The sequence below is a fragment of the Piliocolobus tephrosceles genome, chromosome 16, assembly GCF_002776525.5.
Source record: "Piliocolobus tephrosceles isolate RC106 chromosome 16, ASM277652v3, whole genome shotgun sequence".
Taxonomy (NCBI): Eukaryota; Metazoa; Chordata; class Mammalia; order Primates; family Cercopithecidae; genus Piliocolobus; species Piliocolobus tephrosceles.
The window spans coordinates 54280184-54294625 of NC_045449.1; the positions used below are offsets into that span (position 1 = coordinate 54280184).

The 14442-nt window shown below is 52.7% G+C and overlaps 2 protein-coding genes across 11 annotated transcripts in view; one reads left to right on the forward strand and one right to left on the reverse strand.

Annotated features, from left to right (window-relative positions):
• The window catches only part of LOC111525784 (leucine-rich repeat-containing protein 37A3-like), a 510962-nt gene that overhangs the window by 159983 nt on the left and 336537 nt on the right, over positions 1-14442 (reverse strand). The gene's annotated exons all lie outside the window — the stretch shown is intronic.
• The window catches only part of WNT9B (Wnt family member 9B), a 34984-nt gene that overhangs the window by 8365 nt on the left and 12177 nt on the right, over positions 1-14442 (forward strand). For both annotated transcript variants that reach the window (XM_023195064.2, XM_023195065.3), the window contains exon 2: positions 12156-12412. In XM_023195064.2, coding sequence (XP_023050832.1) covers positions 12156-12412 — 257 coding nt within the window. The remainder of the gene's footprint in view (positions 1-12155; positions 12413-14442) is intronic.

Sequence of the window (14442 nt, forward strand, 5' to 3'; positions counted from 1 at the left end):
CCAGTTTTCTCATCTGTAAAATGGGCCAATCTTGATCTCCTAGGCTTGTTGTAAGGGTTAAATAAATGTATATGTAAGTATTAAAATGCTATCTCTATATAAGGATTCCAAGAAATCTAGTGGTCTGCCATACAGCGTCCCAAGTTAAGAGGAGTCTTTGGTGGTGACATCTGTTCCTTCTTCTCTGTGCCTGTATCCCAGCCACTGTACAATTCAGAACAATCCCAGCCTTTTCTGTGCTCAGCACTTTATGTGTATTACTTCAGCCTCACATTGTAGCAACCCAGGAGGTAGGTGCTGATATAATTCTCACTTATTTTAAAATTTCACTTTTTAAAAAAAATTTTTAGAGAGATAGGTTCTTGCTCTGTCACCCAGACTGGAGTGCAATAGCATGATCATAGCTCATTGCAGCCTTGAACTCCTGGGCTCAAGCTATCTTCCCACCTCAGCCTCCTGAGTAGCTGGGAATACTGTTGCATACCACCATGCCTGGCTAATTATTATTATTATTATTTTTTAAGAGATGAGCTCTCACTATGTTGCCCAGGCTGGTCTTGAACTCCTGGCCTCAAGCAGTCCTCCCGCCTCTGCCTTCTGAGTAGCTGGGATTACAGGCACAGGGCATCATACCTGGTCAGTTATCCTCATTTATAGGTGTGCGTGTTGGGGAGAAACTGTCAGAATCCAAGCCAACGTCTTCATCTCTGCCTTACGCTGGCAGTGGAACCCCAATTGGAGGCCTGCCCCCTTAGGGCAGCTCTGTCCCTCTAAGCCCTACCCTGTGGCCCAGGCCCTGCACTTGGCACATGTCCTGGGTATCTCTTGCCCTGTGTGTCTCAAACTCTTGGCTCATTAGCCAATTTTTCAGGCGCTCAGGTCTTCAGTTCACTTGTAGCTTCCTTCAGTAGAGACCTCGGGGCCCTGCTGTTGGCTGAGTCCCACAGTCCCTAGCGTTGCTCCCTGGTCTGCAGCGAATGTCTTGGTGGGCAGTGCCCTCTCCTTTTCACTGGCCCTTCCTTTCCCCTGGAATCTCCCTCTGTGCCCTATCCCATTCACTCCTTCATCTTCTGCCTCCATGGGGCTCTCTGGGGCACATACTACCTCACCTAGGCCTGGCCAACTGGGAGCCATGGCCTGGCTTCTGTCAGGATGGGAACTGGACACAAAGCAGAGAGCAGAGACTTATCCCCATCAGACTCCAGAAATCAGCCACACCCACCGCCTCATGGCATGCTGGTAGCAGCAGACATGAGCTGGGGGGATAAGGTGGCCTCTTCCACACCCAAGCCCCTCAGTGGAGAGATGAAGGCTGAAGAGGAGGGTGAAGAGTCTTAGAGCCAGAGAGACTTCAACTCCCAAGCTCTGGTCAGTCCTGGAAACTTCCAAGAGGCTGGTTTTAAGGCAGGACCAAAGGGTTTGTTTTTCCTGATGTTACAACCCCTTTGAGGCCACATGCTGTCAGAATTCAACATTGCTTTTTGAATTTTAGAAAAGCAGGCCGGGTGCGGTGGCTCACGCCTGTAATCCCAGCACTTTGGAAGGCTGAGGCAGGTGGATCACCTGAGGTCAGCAGTTTGAGACCAGCCTGGCCAACATGGTGAAACCCCGTCTCTACTAAAAATACAAAAATAGCTGGGCGTGGTGGCAGCCGCTTGTAATCCGAGCTACTTGGGAGGCTGAGGCAGGAGAATCACTTGAACCTGGGAGGCGGAGTTTGCAAGGAGCCAAGATCGTGCCATTGCACTGAAGCCTGGGCAACAAGAGTGAATCTCCGTCTCAAAAAGAAAAAAAAAAGAAAGAAAAGAAAAAGAAAGAAAAGTAATATATAATATAGGAGGTAGGGGAGGCAGAAAAAAATAAAAAATAAAAATTAAGAAAGTACAAGTATAGAAAGGTAATGTATTGTATATTCCGTGGCTAACAGCACCTCTAGCAAGGTCGAGGGCAGCACCTGTCATCAGACTCTATTGTTTTTGCAGGAAGACATCTACAGGTTGGGATAAACAAAGACCACAATATTCTCCCTGGTTTGGGTCAGGACTTGCTGCCATATGAGTTCACCACAATTGTTAAAAAAAAAACTTGTAGTTTTCTGAGTTTTCTGGAATTTGGAATTGTGGATAAAGGTTTGTGAACCTGTGGCAAACTTTGAGCCCATGTCACCACAAGAGGTTGTGCAAGCTGAGTTTTTTTGTTTGTTTTGTTTTGTTTTCTTGAGACAGAGTCTTGCTCGGTCGTCCAGGCTGGAGTGCGGTGGCAGGATCTTGGCTCATTACAACCTCTGCTTCCCGGGTTCCAGTGATTCTCCTGCCTCAGCCTCCTGAGTAGCTGGGACAACAGGCGTCTGCCACCACACCTGGCTAATTTTTTGTATTTTTAGTAGAGATGGGGTTTCACCATGTTGGCCAGGCTGGTCTCAAACTCCTGACCTCAAGTGATCTGCCCCCCTCAGCCTCCCAAAGTGCTGAGATTACAAGCATAAGCCACTGTGTACCTAGCCTAAGCTGAGTTTTAAACAAAGACTCAGGCCAGATGCTTGGCTGGTCCTCGCTGGGTGTCACCAGGCTACCCAAGCACAGTTCTTCCCCAGGAACTGAGGTTCAGAGGGAACCGGCCTGGCTCTCAGACCCCAAGGTAGAGGGCCCCACAGGGGCTGAGGACCAGGGCCAGATGGCCCGGAGATCTGGCAATGGGGAGAGCATACGCCAGCAATCAGTCACAGGGGAGGGAGGGCGTGGCCACAGTCAGCCTCCTCCAGAGCCACGCCCTCCCAAAGCCCGCCCAGCCTGAGCTTGGGAAGGTTTGGTGGCGGGGTAACATTAGGTGGTAGCCTCTGCAGCCACAGAGCAAGACCACAGTGAGGCCAGAAGGGTGGGACTGCAGGGAGGCTGAGGGAGAGCCCGGAGCTGCACTCCTTGTGTGGGGTTAGACACCTAAGGGGCATAATATGCAGCCAGCAGGTGTCTGTGGAGCATCTGCTTGGGAGGAGCAGGCATCTGGACTGGGAAAGAATGGATTTCAGGGTATGGAAAACCATGGCCTTTACCAAGGACCTTACAGGATACAGCTTTGAAGCGGAAGAAAGAAGTGTCAGCCATGCAGAACTGATGGCACTATATACATGAAAGTTGGAGAAGACAAAGAAAGAGGATGGTTAGAGGGGGATGGGGCTGGCAAGTAAGCAGGGCTTCCTGGAGGAGCAAACAAACATCACATCATGCTAGAGCTGTGTGGGACCTCAGGATCACCTTTCCCATTCTCTGCAATTTTGAGTCAAGTGTTAAAAAAGGACGTGGCTATAAAAGGTTCCAGGGGATCCATGACGGCTTTTGGACTAGGAGAAGGTATCCCAGGCAGAGGTTATGGCATGGAGGTCGGACCAAGTTAGACATGGCAGAGGACAGAGAGAGAACTAGCCTGGCTGAGGGGAGGAGCCCCTTGCTCCAGCCCTGGCTGGCTCTGGGTTTAGGACAGTCCTAGTGGTTCTATTCCCAAGGGAGCTGCTCACAACTACATCCATTCCAGCAGGTATCCTGGACTACTCTGGGGGTGGATCCTTGATCAGGCAGGGAGGTTCCTGCTGTCCCTAGAACTGGGCGGAGGGTGTGGGCCATCCGTGGGACCTGTAGGAGAACAAGTGGAATCTGCAGCATGAAACATCTCTGCCTAGAGCCTGTGCAAACAATGGCACTGTCCTCATCCTTGAGGGGTCACACACAAGGTATTCCCCAGATGCCTGGCCCTTTCAGGGCCCAAGCCCAGCCAGAGCCTGCCTGAGCATGGGAAGAGGGTGATCAGAGCCCAGGGTGCATTCAAGAGCCTGCCAAACTAGTTAGTTGGCCAACGCATCATGGTTAAATAACTTGGTTGGAGTCACCCAGCCAGAGTCACCCAGTACCCTGGTTGGGTAGGAACTTACCACCAGGAGTGCGGTTTCAGCCATGATTTGCCTTTCCCTGAAGTTCCCACCCACCGCCTCCTCATCCCCACACCAAGCTCCCCCAACTCCTTCTCTTCACATCCGAGGCCCTCTCCTTTGATCTTCCCTCTATCTAGCCAAGTGTGTTCTCAAGCACTGGCATTGTATCAGACCCTCACACTTTAGTCTGAATAGGTAGGCCACTTCTGTAAGCCTGATTCCTGACTTTTTGTTGAAAAGAGACTGAGTCTCAGACCAGGGAAAGTAGCCTTTAAACAGAGGGTCTTTCTCTCACTTCCTGGGGGCCCACCCTTGGGGCACCCAGGGGGTCAGAGGAGTCCTGACCAGGCTTCCTCCCCTCAAAACCTAGCTGTCTTGCGTTTCCACCACCTTAGATGTTTGCTGTGGTGATGGCTCGTTTGGCTTCCCTGACGTGCTGGGTCAGCAGGCAGAAACTGCCAGTCCTGGTGGAAGCAATCAAGAGACCTGGGCCACAGACCCAGCCCTGCTACCAAGCCAGTGGGTCGCCTTGGACGACCAATCTTGCATGTACTCGTGGGGCACCGGAGACCTGCACACTTGGCACACCCTCGCCCTCCTGCTTCCCCACACAGCCTCCAGGACACCTTCCAGGAGCCAGCAGAGCAAAACTTCTGGGCCTGGTAACCTTAAAGGGTTTCTGCAGCTCTCATGTATAATGATTTGAATGGTGCATGTTTGGACTCAGCATAGGAACTAGGGGAGATGTTTATAGTCACAGACTTGAAGAGGTGATGGATCCTTCTTTGCAGGAATGACAAAGCCCACAGCTGGACCCGGCTCTTTCCTTTCTGAGTCAGGGATGGGTGGGGGACGAAGCTGTGGGGTGGGCTCCAGCGGGGAGGTGTGGCCAGATTCAGTCCTCAGGGTGGGTTCATGGGGATGGAGGGTGAGAGCTGGGGAGGGAAGGAAGGCTGGATTCAGGGGTGAGGGTGGGGGACCAGACAGGAGGAACAAGTGGTGCCAAGGTCTGTGGGTGGGCCGGGCACAAAGCTGACGCTCAGAAAAGTCCTTTTTGGTGTGTGTGACAGGGTCTCACTGTCGCCCAGGCTGGAGTGCAGTGGTGCAATCATGGCGCACTGCAGCCTTGACCTCCTGGGCTCAAGCGATCCTCCTAGCCTGTAGCTAGAACCACAGGCACGTGTCACCTTGCCCAGCTAATTTTTTAATTTTTTCTTTTGTAGAGACAGGGTCTCACTTACATTGCCCAGGCTGGTTTCAAACTCCTAGGCTCAAGTGATTCACCTGCCTTGACTTCCCACAGTGCTGGTACTACAGGTGTACGCCACCACACCCGACCAAAAAATCCTTTATAGTTGTACTTTTTTTATTGATACGCGGTTAATAGAGGTATAAATGAATGAGCGGGTAAGTGAAAAGAGGGGGTGGAGAGAGTTGGGCATAAAGGTAGGAAGGTAGGAAACAGTAGCTTCCGAATGTGCCTGGCTGCAGGACGTCATGGAGGAGGTGCAAGGTGGCATTGGCTGCTATAGACGAGAAAGGCATCCAGAAGGTGGAGGAGAGGGTGTGCTCATAGTAGGGGAAATCTGGGGCCTCCCAGTGTACAAGCAGGAGGGGAGAGAAGCCCTCACAGAAGGGCTGCCCAGGGCCATGGTGCCCTCTCTTACTGGGCCAGGCACTGCCCTCACTGAACTCACCGCTGCTGGGAAGAGGTCGGGAGTGGAGAGCAGGGGAGGGGCTGGGGGGTGTGGGTGTGTGTGTGTGACTGTGTATGTGTGTGAGAATGTGTGTATGTGTGAGTGTGTGTGTGAGTGTGAGTATGTGTGAGCGCAGGTGTGTGTGTGTGTATGAGTGTGAATGTGTGTGAGAGCAAGTGTGAGTTTGTGTGTGTGTGTGTATTTGTGTGTGTAGGGGGATCAGTGAGGGCCAGGAGAGGTAGACTGAGACGTCTGAGATGAAAGCACAAAGGGCGCACTCACCATGCAAATGGCCCTGCAGCGGAAGCCTGTTATCAGGAGCATCTGATGGGCTTTTTCAGGGTGGAGGCCAGCACCCCGGGCAGCACAGGTTTTCCTGGTTCCCAGGCAGCTGCCTGCAGTTGGCATGGCCCTGGTGTAATGTACCACTCCTGGGCCCTCCAGCTAAGAGTCCAGACACACTGGCATTACCCGGTGCCCTGGAAACCACCCGCCTTGTCCTGTGCCACCCACCCACCACATCCTGGAGATAGCCTCTGCCGAAAGCATCAGACCCTCTCAAGCAGAAACTAGGATGGGAGTAGGTGGAAGAACAGAGCCTGGAGCACTCTCAGGTGATAAGCCAAGCTCTCCACCCACTGTGTCTTCCCCACACAGCCTGGAGTGCTCCCTGAGAGCTTCCCGGTGCCTCCTCCTCTCCCCCAGGCCTCCTACAGGCAGGATGGGACAGGTCAGGATCAAGTTCTCACCTGCATGGTGCCAGGAGTTCTGATCTGGGTCCTTGAGCAGCTACTGGTGTTTCCTCAAGGAGCCAGACCAGTTCAAAGCTTTCTCTTCCTTCCCCTTCTTGGGGCCTTGAGAGACTTTGGAGGGCTCCTGAATCCAACCAGCTTCCCTCCAGACGGTGATCTTCTTGAGGGCAGGACAGTGTCCCAGTTGTACCTGGCACATGGTAGGTGCTCAATAATGACAAATACTTATCTGGAGCTTACTGTATGCCAGGCACTGCTCTCAGAGCACAGAGAGGTAAAGCACCTTGCCCAAGGTAGCACAACTAGGAAGAGGTGGAGGTGGGATTTGAACCCAGGCAGTCTGGCTCCAGCCATGCCCTCCCATGAGTTAAGATGTATTTGTTTGATGGAATGAGCTCAGTTGGCGAGGGGGCAACCCTGAGGTCACCTCTGAGTGAGTCAGACCTGGGACCAGACTACCCAGGCCAGAACAGCCTTGAGGCATGAGATCCTTGGGCCCCACTCTCCAGGCTGGGGGTGGGTGATTATTGAAGGGTGAGGTCCCTGGGGTCCTGCTGATGTTGGACAGAGCAGTCTCCTGGGAGGCTTTCCCTAAAACCTGGGAGAGCCATCTTCTGCTTCCTTCAAGGTCACCCCAACCGGGCAGCTTTAGCCACAATTGTGGGTGGGGTGTGTGTTGGAGAGTGTGAAAGGAGGTGCGGCAGGCGGTTTCAGGAAGGTTGGGAGAGATCTGAGGGTGGGAGTGTGTGTGAGATGAAGCCCTGAGGGGCACCCTTGACTTCTCCCACTCTAGAGAAAGACAGGCTAGTCTGTCAAGTGGTTGGGGGTACCCTGGGGTCCAAGCCAGAGGTCATTGTATGTGTGGAGGTGGGGGCTCTGGTCTTATGATCAACCTGACCACCAAGGACCATGGGGTGAGAGTGCAGAGAGCAGAGGGACACAGACTGGGGGCAGCGAGGGGAGGAGGCAGCCGCTGTTCACTTGGGGTCATAGCTTTCTTAATAGGAAAAGAGAGGCTGGAAGTTAGCCTGGGGGAGCCTGAGACAGACAGGAATAGTGGAGGTAGCTGGGCCAGAGCAGGTACAGCCTGATAAGAGTGGTAGCCCTAGGAGGCTCAGGAGCACCTGAGCCAGGCAGTAGCCCCCAGCCCAGAAGAGCAATTAGCAAGTTGGCAAATAACCCTTCCTCTGCCCTTTAGTTCGGAACCCTGGTTACTTGTTTGACTGATCTGATTGCATCTGACTGGCCACAAGGCAGCGTCTTCATTAAGACCCCCGTATTTGGCTGGGTGTGGTGGCTCATGCCTGTAATCCCAGCACTTTGGGAGGCCGAGGTGGGCGGATCACATGAGGTCAGAAGTTTGAGACCAACCTAGCCAACATGGTGAAATCCCATCTCTACTAAAAACACACAAAAAAACTAGCTGGGCCTGGTGGTGCATGCCTGTAATCCCAGCTACTTGGGAGGCTTAGGCAGGAGAATCGCTTGAACCCGGAAGGCAGAGGTTGCAGTGAGCCAAGATCTCGCCACTGTACTCCAGCCTGGGTGACAGACTGAGACTCCATAAAAAAAACAAAACAAAACAAAACACCAAAATAAACACTTTTTTTTTTTCTGGGTTTATAAGACTAAGGAAGCCCACTCAAATTTCTCCAGTTGTCCATCTTACCCCCTCGGCACTCAGCTAACTGTGGGTAATTGAGATTTCACAGAAGGACCCAGTGAGCGGTGTCTGCAGGCCTGGGATGCCAAAGAGTATGATTTCTTCCAGGGGAAGACATTGTGCCTGCTGACCTCTGAGCAGGCTGGAGCCTGCCACAGCCAGAATTATTATGGGGTCTAGGAAGATACCTTCCCAGCAGAAGCCATGGGCTGAGCAGGTGTAGGATAATTCACTGTTTAGGAAAATAGATGGTCATTTTCTACATGTGATGCCATGGTACTATTTCTTCAAAGGAAATATGATCTCAAACAGCAACATAGAAAACAAACAGAGGGGAACTGGGTCTTTGGGCCTCCCAGGCTGTCTTCATGGGCCCCGTGGGGTTCCCAAGGCCGTGCCAGGGAGCCTTCTTTGAGAGCAGCCCTGGGCAGACCAGGGCCCAATGTGGCCTGAGGCCTCTATGCGGTTGGCTGCCTTTCCTGGTCATTAATTGCTACTAAGTGTCATTACCACTAATAAAATTAACCGACTTGATACTGGACTCTCTGAGCCATCAATCTCAGGGTCCATTAGATGAAATTTAAAAAACAGATGCCTCTGGGGTGGGGCCTGAGGATTTGCATTCCACCGAGTTCCCAACAACGCTGGCCATGCAGAGCTGGGCACTGTTTGAGACCCATTGACCCCTCCAGGGTCTCTTCCCCTGGGCATTGTGGACATCGTGGTGGGGTGAGGCTGTTCTGGGCACTGCAGGGTGCTGGGCAGCATCCCTGGCCTCCACCCACTCCATGCCAGAAACACCAAAAACAAAGACAAACCAACCAACCAACAAAAACCAGATGCCTGTTGAATGAGTGGAGGGGTTTGCTGGGTCTGGCTCCCAAGTACAGCCTAGGGAATTCTGGCACTCTTCAGATGTCAGAGGTCATAATCAAGGATCATGCCTTTAGTTAGACAAACCAACTTTGAGCCTTCACCCCACACTATAGGGGAGTCCCAGACAAGAACATAGCTTGGGCGGGGTGCAGTGGTTCACGCCTGTAATTCCAGCACTCTGGGAGGCTGAGGCGGGTGGGTTACTTGAAGTCAGGAGTTTGAAACCAGCCTGGCTAACATGGTGAAACCCCGTCTCTACTAAAAATATGAAAATTAGCCAGGCATGGTGGCTCACACCTGTAGTCCCAGCTACTTGGGAGGCTGAGGAAGGAGAATTGCTTGAACCCAGGAAGTAGAGGTTACAGTGAGCTGAGATCATGCCACTGAACTCTAGCCTGGACCACACAGCAAGACTGTCTCAAAAAATAATAATCATATGTTATATATCATGTCGTATCATATGACATATAATGTAGCTATAATGATGTAATAATCATAGCTATTATTCTTTTTTTTTTTTTTTTTTTTTTTTTTGAGACGGAATCTCGCTCTATCACCCAGGCTGGAGTGTAATGGCCAGATCTCAGCTCATTGCAAGCTCCACCTCCCAGGTTTATGCCATTCTCCTGCCTCAGCCTCCTGAGTAGCTGAGACTACAGATGCCCGCCACCTCACCCGGATAGTTTTTTGTATTTTTTAGTAGAGACGGGGTTTCACCGTGTTAGCCAGGATGGTCTCGATCTCCTGACCTCGTGATCTGCCCATCTCGGCCTCCCAAAGTGCTGGGATTACAGGCTTGAGCCACCGCGCCCGGCCGGCTATTATTCTTAAAATGGCATGTGAGGCAGGTCTGGAAGGATATGCAGCTTCATTGGCCAAAATTTCCATTACTCCCTGCTTGCTCTCCCCTCTGTCAATCAGCTGCTACCAGGGAGGTCCAGTTTCTGAAACACAGGAGTTGTGTGAGCAAAAGTTGCTGCTCACACCAGCCCTCAGTATGAGGAGGAGGACATTTGAGGGCAAGGTAACTGCAGCCCCCAAGCTGCCCTCCACACTGGAAGCCAGTCAAGGTGTGGCCTCAGCTGGAGTTGACATCCATTTCTGCTCTGGACCTGCCAAGGGTCAAACTCTGAGGGTTTCCTGCCAAGCTGCAGGGAGGGGTTTGGGTGTAGACCTGGTGGACTGGAAAATTACCCATTTGCCCCCAGATTAATGATTAACAGGTCCCTGCCCTCACCCTGTCTGGGAGAGGAGCCCAGGGCCAGGCTGGGCCAGGGGGAGCCCGATAGCATCTGTCTCTGCTCGGAGGTTTCGGAGATATGCTCCATGATGGGTTGACTGCACCTGATGGGTGTGGAATCTATGGGTGATTTCTGAGGGCACCTGGGGCCTGGCCAGGCCACATACCCTCTGGTGAGGCTTCCAACTTCTGGGGCATATAGAGAGGGCATGGCTTCCAGCCAGACATTCTGGCTAAGGCAGGTGGCTCCAAACAGGAGAACTGTGCCCTTGGCTCAGAGGAACGTGGGCTTCTCTGACCACTCCTGGCTTGACCACAGGACTTACCTTGGCCAGTGGCACATCAGCAACAGTGGCAAGTGCCACATCCAAGCAGGAGCCCTAAGAGCCATTGCCTGCTTCCACCTTTGCTTTTCTTTTTTTCTTTTTTGAGACAGGGTCTTGCTCTGTTGCCCAGGCTAGAGTGCAGCGATACGATCTCAGCTCACTGCAGCCTCCACCTCCCCGGATCAAGCTATCCTTCCATCTCAGCCTCCCAAGTAGCTGAGACTACAGGCTTGTGCCACCATGCCCACCTTATTTTTCTCTTTTTAGTAGAGACAGGGTTTTGCTGTTGCCCAGGCTGCTCTCAAACTCCTGGACTCAAGCGATCCACCTGCTCGGCCTCCCAAAGTGTGGGATTACAGGCGCGAGCCACTGTACCCAGCCCACCTTTTATCTTTTACCCTGGCTATGAGGCCAGGATGTCCCAGAACGGGGTTACTTCTTTGGGGCTGGGTCCTGGAATGATGTATATTCCACCTACACTGGGGGCGCCAGGGTATAGGACAGCAAACATTTTGAACCAGCAGAGCCATCTCACAGAGAGCTTCTGGGAAGAGGGAAGGCAAACTCTAATTCGAATTCCCACCCTGTTCCTGATCTGTTGTATGACCAGGCCAGTTACTGCCTCCTCATAAATCCTTCGTTTCCTCATCTGGATAAAGGGGAGACTCTGCTTAGCTGGAGAGTAAAGCATCTTGCAAAATGAGAGAAGTTTGGGAAGCTCCAGCTAGTAGGAAGGTAGGCCTGCATGTCCCAGGCACTGTGGTTAGTCCATTTCATATAATCCTCCCAGCAACCCTAGGAGGTGGAGAAGATTATGCTGCCCAATTTCCAGAAGGGAAAAAACCAAGGTGTCAAGATTGCATAGCTAGAATGTCAGCCTTAGAATTTGGCAGCTTGGCTCCAGAATTGATGAACTTTCAATCCAGGAGAACAAGAAGTCTGGGACTGATGGCCTGATGGGAATTCAGCTCCTACATCTTCATCTAGCCATCCATCAGTCTTTCCTTCCTTCCTTTCTCTTTCCTTCCATCCCTTTGTCTCCCCAGGCATCTATTTGTTCCAGGCACCGAGTGGTCGGATGGTTGAAGATCTATCTGGGAATTACGGAAACATGTTAGATTGGTATGGCATTACTTGGGCAGCAGCATAATGTGAGGGAGAGAGGGATGTCAGGGGACCTTGGCTGGGTGTCTGCTCGACGTCCACATCCCCTCTGCCTGCCCCCTCTTAGGAATGTAGCTCTCCTGGCCAGGCAGTCACCAGTACTCTGCGTATCATTTCCCAGACTTCCCAGATCACAAAAGGTGCCCAGGGACTGTGGTAAATATACAGATTCCCAGGTCCAATTCCAAACCAACAGATCCAGAATTGCCCAGCATGGATCCTGGGAAAGCATATTTTTAATAAGCACCCCAGATGATTTTTCTAACTGGGCCAGTTTGGGAAATAGGGTGGATAAGAAGAGCAGAGACTGGAATCTGGAATGCAGGATTAAGGTCCTGCAGCAACCCTTGTTACGTGAACCTTGGTTTCCAGTAAAATGGGGACGGGACCTCCAGGGGGTCAGCCTGCCACCCAGAAGGGCAGTAAATGAAGCCCCTGAGGAGGCCCCTTCCCTTCACTTGCCCGTCACCACCATTCCCAAGGCTCACCCGTCTCCCTCCTCTCACTCTCTCTAGCCTGACCGGGCGGGAGGTCCTGACGCCCTTCCCAGGACTGGGCACTGCGGCGGCCCCGGCACAGGGCGGGGCCCACCTGAAGCAGTGCGACCTGCTGAAGCTGTCCCGGCGGCAGAAGCAGCTCTGCCGGAGGGAGCCTGGCCTGGCTGAGACCCTGCGGGACGCTGCGCACCTCGGCCTGCTTGAGTGCCAGTTCCAGTTCCGGCATGAGCGCTGGAACTGTAGCCTGGAGGGCAGGACGGGCCTGCTCAAGAGAGGTGGGGAGGAGGGCCAGGGGAGGAGGAGGGCTGGGGGAAGAAGGCTTCAGGGAGGAGGAGACTGGGAGAGGCTGCCCTTTCCTTTTTCCTGGCTCCTGTGCCCAGGCCACACTGCCCTTCCTGCCCTAGCACAGTCCCAAATGAGAAGAGTCCCGGGAGTTAATGAGGGACAGTTGAAGGCCAGGTGTGGCCCAGCCTCAGGTTTGGGGGAGCAGAGTGGCAAGGAAGATCCAAGAGAGAAGGAGACACAAGCCTATTCCTGGAGAAGCCCCCAGATGAGATGGGGGTCCCCCAGTTGTCTCCCTCTGCCACACACACACACACACACACACACACACACACACACACAAAACAAGGCACACGAAGACGTGAGGATGGGCAGCAGCTGGTTCCAGGCCCGATGACACGAGCCAGGCCATGCATTTGTTCACTCCTTTATCTGTCCCTTTGTTCATCACATCCATCGACCCATCAGTCCTTCCTTCCCTTCCACTCCCATTCTACCTCCCTCCCACCTCCGCCCACCCACTAAGCATCCATGGAGGCTCATGGTGAGCCAGGCACTGTGCCAGATGCTGAACAAGACTCCAGCTGCCCTCGGGAACCATGCAGTCTGGAAGGGAGAACACAGATCACCATGTGACTCCCTCACTAAAGGGAAAGGACTTTTGAAGGGGAAGGACGAGGGAATGTGGCTTGAGGACACAGCTCTGGGTGGGTCTCCCTGTCAATTGCCCCTTAAACTCTGACTGCAAGTTGCCATTTTAAATGGAACTTCCAGGCTGGGTGCAGTGGCTTGCGCCTCTAATCCCAGCACTTTGGGAGGCTGAGGCGGGTGGATCACTTGAGGTCAGGAGTTCAAGACCAGTCTGGCCAATAGGGTGAAACCCCGTCTCTACTAAAAATACAAATATTTAAAAACTGCAGTTGGCCAGTTGCCGTGGCTCACACCTGTAATCCCAGCACTTTGGGAGGCCAAGGTCAGGAGTTTGTAACCAGCCTGGTCAAAATGGTGAAACCCCATCTCTACCAAAATACAAAAATTAGCCGGCATGGTGTCAGGTGCCTGTAATCCCAGCTACTCGGGAGGCTGAGGCAGGAGAATTGCTTGACCTGGGAGGTGGAGGTTGCAGTGAGCCAAGATCGCAGCACTGTACTCCAGCCTGGGAGACAGAACGAGACTCTGTCTCAAAAAAAAAAAAAAAAAAAAAAGGCAGTGATGCTGTACAGGGCAGCCATGCCCCTCCTAGGCCAGCTGCTCTCCACAGTCTGCAGCCAAGCTAATGGCCTCTCTCTGTGTCTCTTGTGGGATGTCACCAGCACCCAGATGCACTGGAGGGCAGGTAGGAAGTAGTGAGCCGGTGGGAGGCCAGCTTTGGGCCACACCCAGCAGAGAGGAGAGCAGTGGTCCCGGAGCGGGTGGGATGGTCAGTCTGGGCAAGTCAGCCGGGAGACTCAAGGTCACTCTGTCATTGGGTCTATTCCACAGTGGGGAGCAGAGAATGACATATGAGAACCATCATGCCTCACAGGAAGCCCCCGGGGCTTATCTCAGGGGCCTCAGAAATAGGCTGGTCCGAATGGTCACACACTGACTTGGAGTCAAAATGGCAGGTTTAGCCCCAACTGTGCCTGCACCAGTTTTCTGAGTAGCTTCTCTTTGCATCTCAGTGTTCTGAGAGGTGGAGGCTGTAGCCCCTGGCCTGCTGCCCTCTGGGAATCTGGGCACATACTCCATAGTGAATTTGTAAGTTCCATTTATTTATTTATTTATTTATAAATTTTTAAATTTTTTTTGAGATAGGGTCTCCCTCTGTCACCCAGGCTGGAGTGCAATGGTACAATCTCAGCTCACTGCAGCCTCCACCTTCCGGGTTCAAGTGATTCTCCTGCCTCAGCCTCCTGAGTAGCTGGGAGTATAGGCATATACCACCATGCCCAGCTAATTTTTGTATTTTTAGTAGAGACAGGGTTTCACCATATTGGTCAGACTGATCTCGAACTCCTGACCTCAAATGATCCGCCCACCT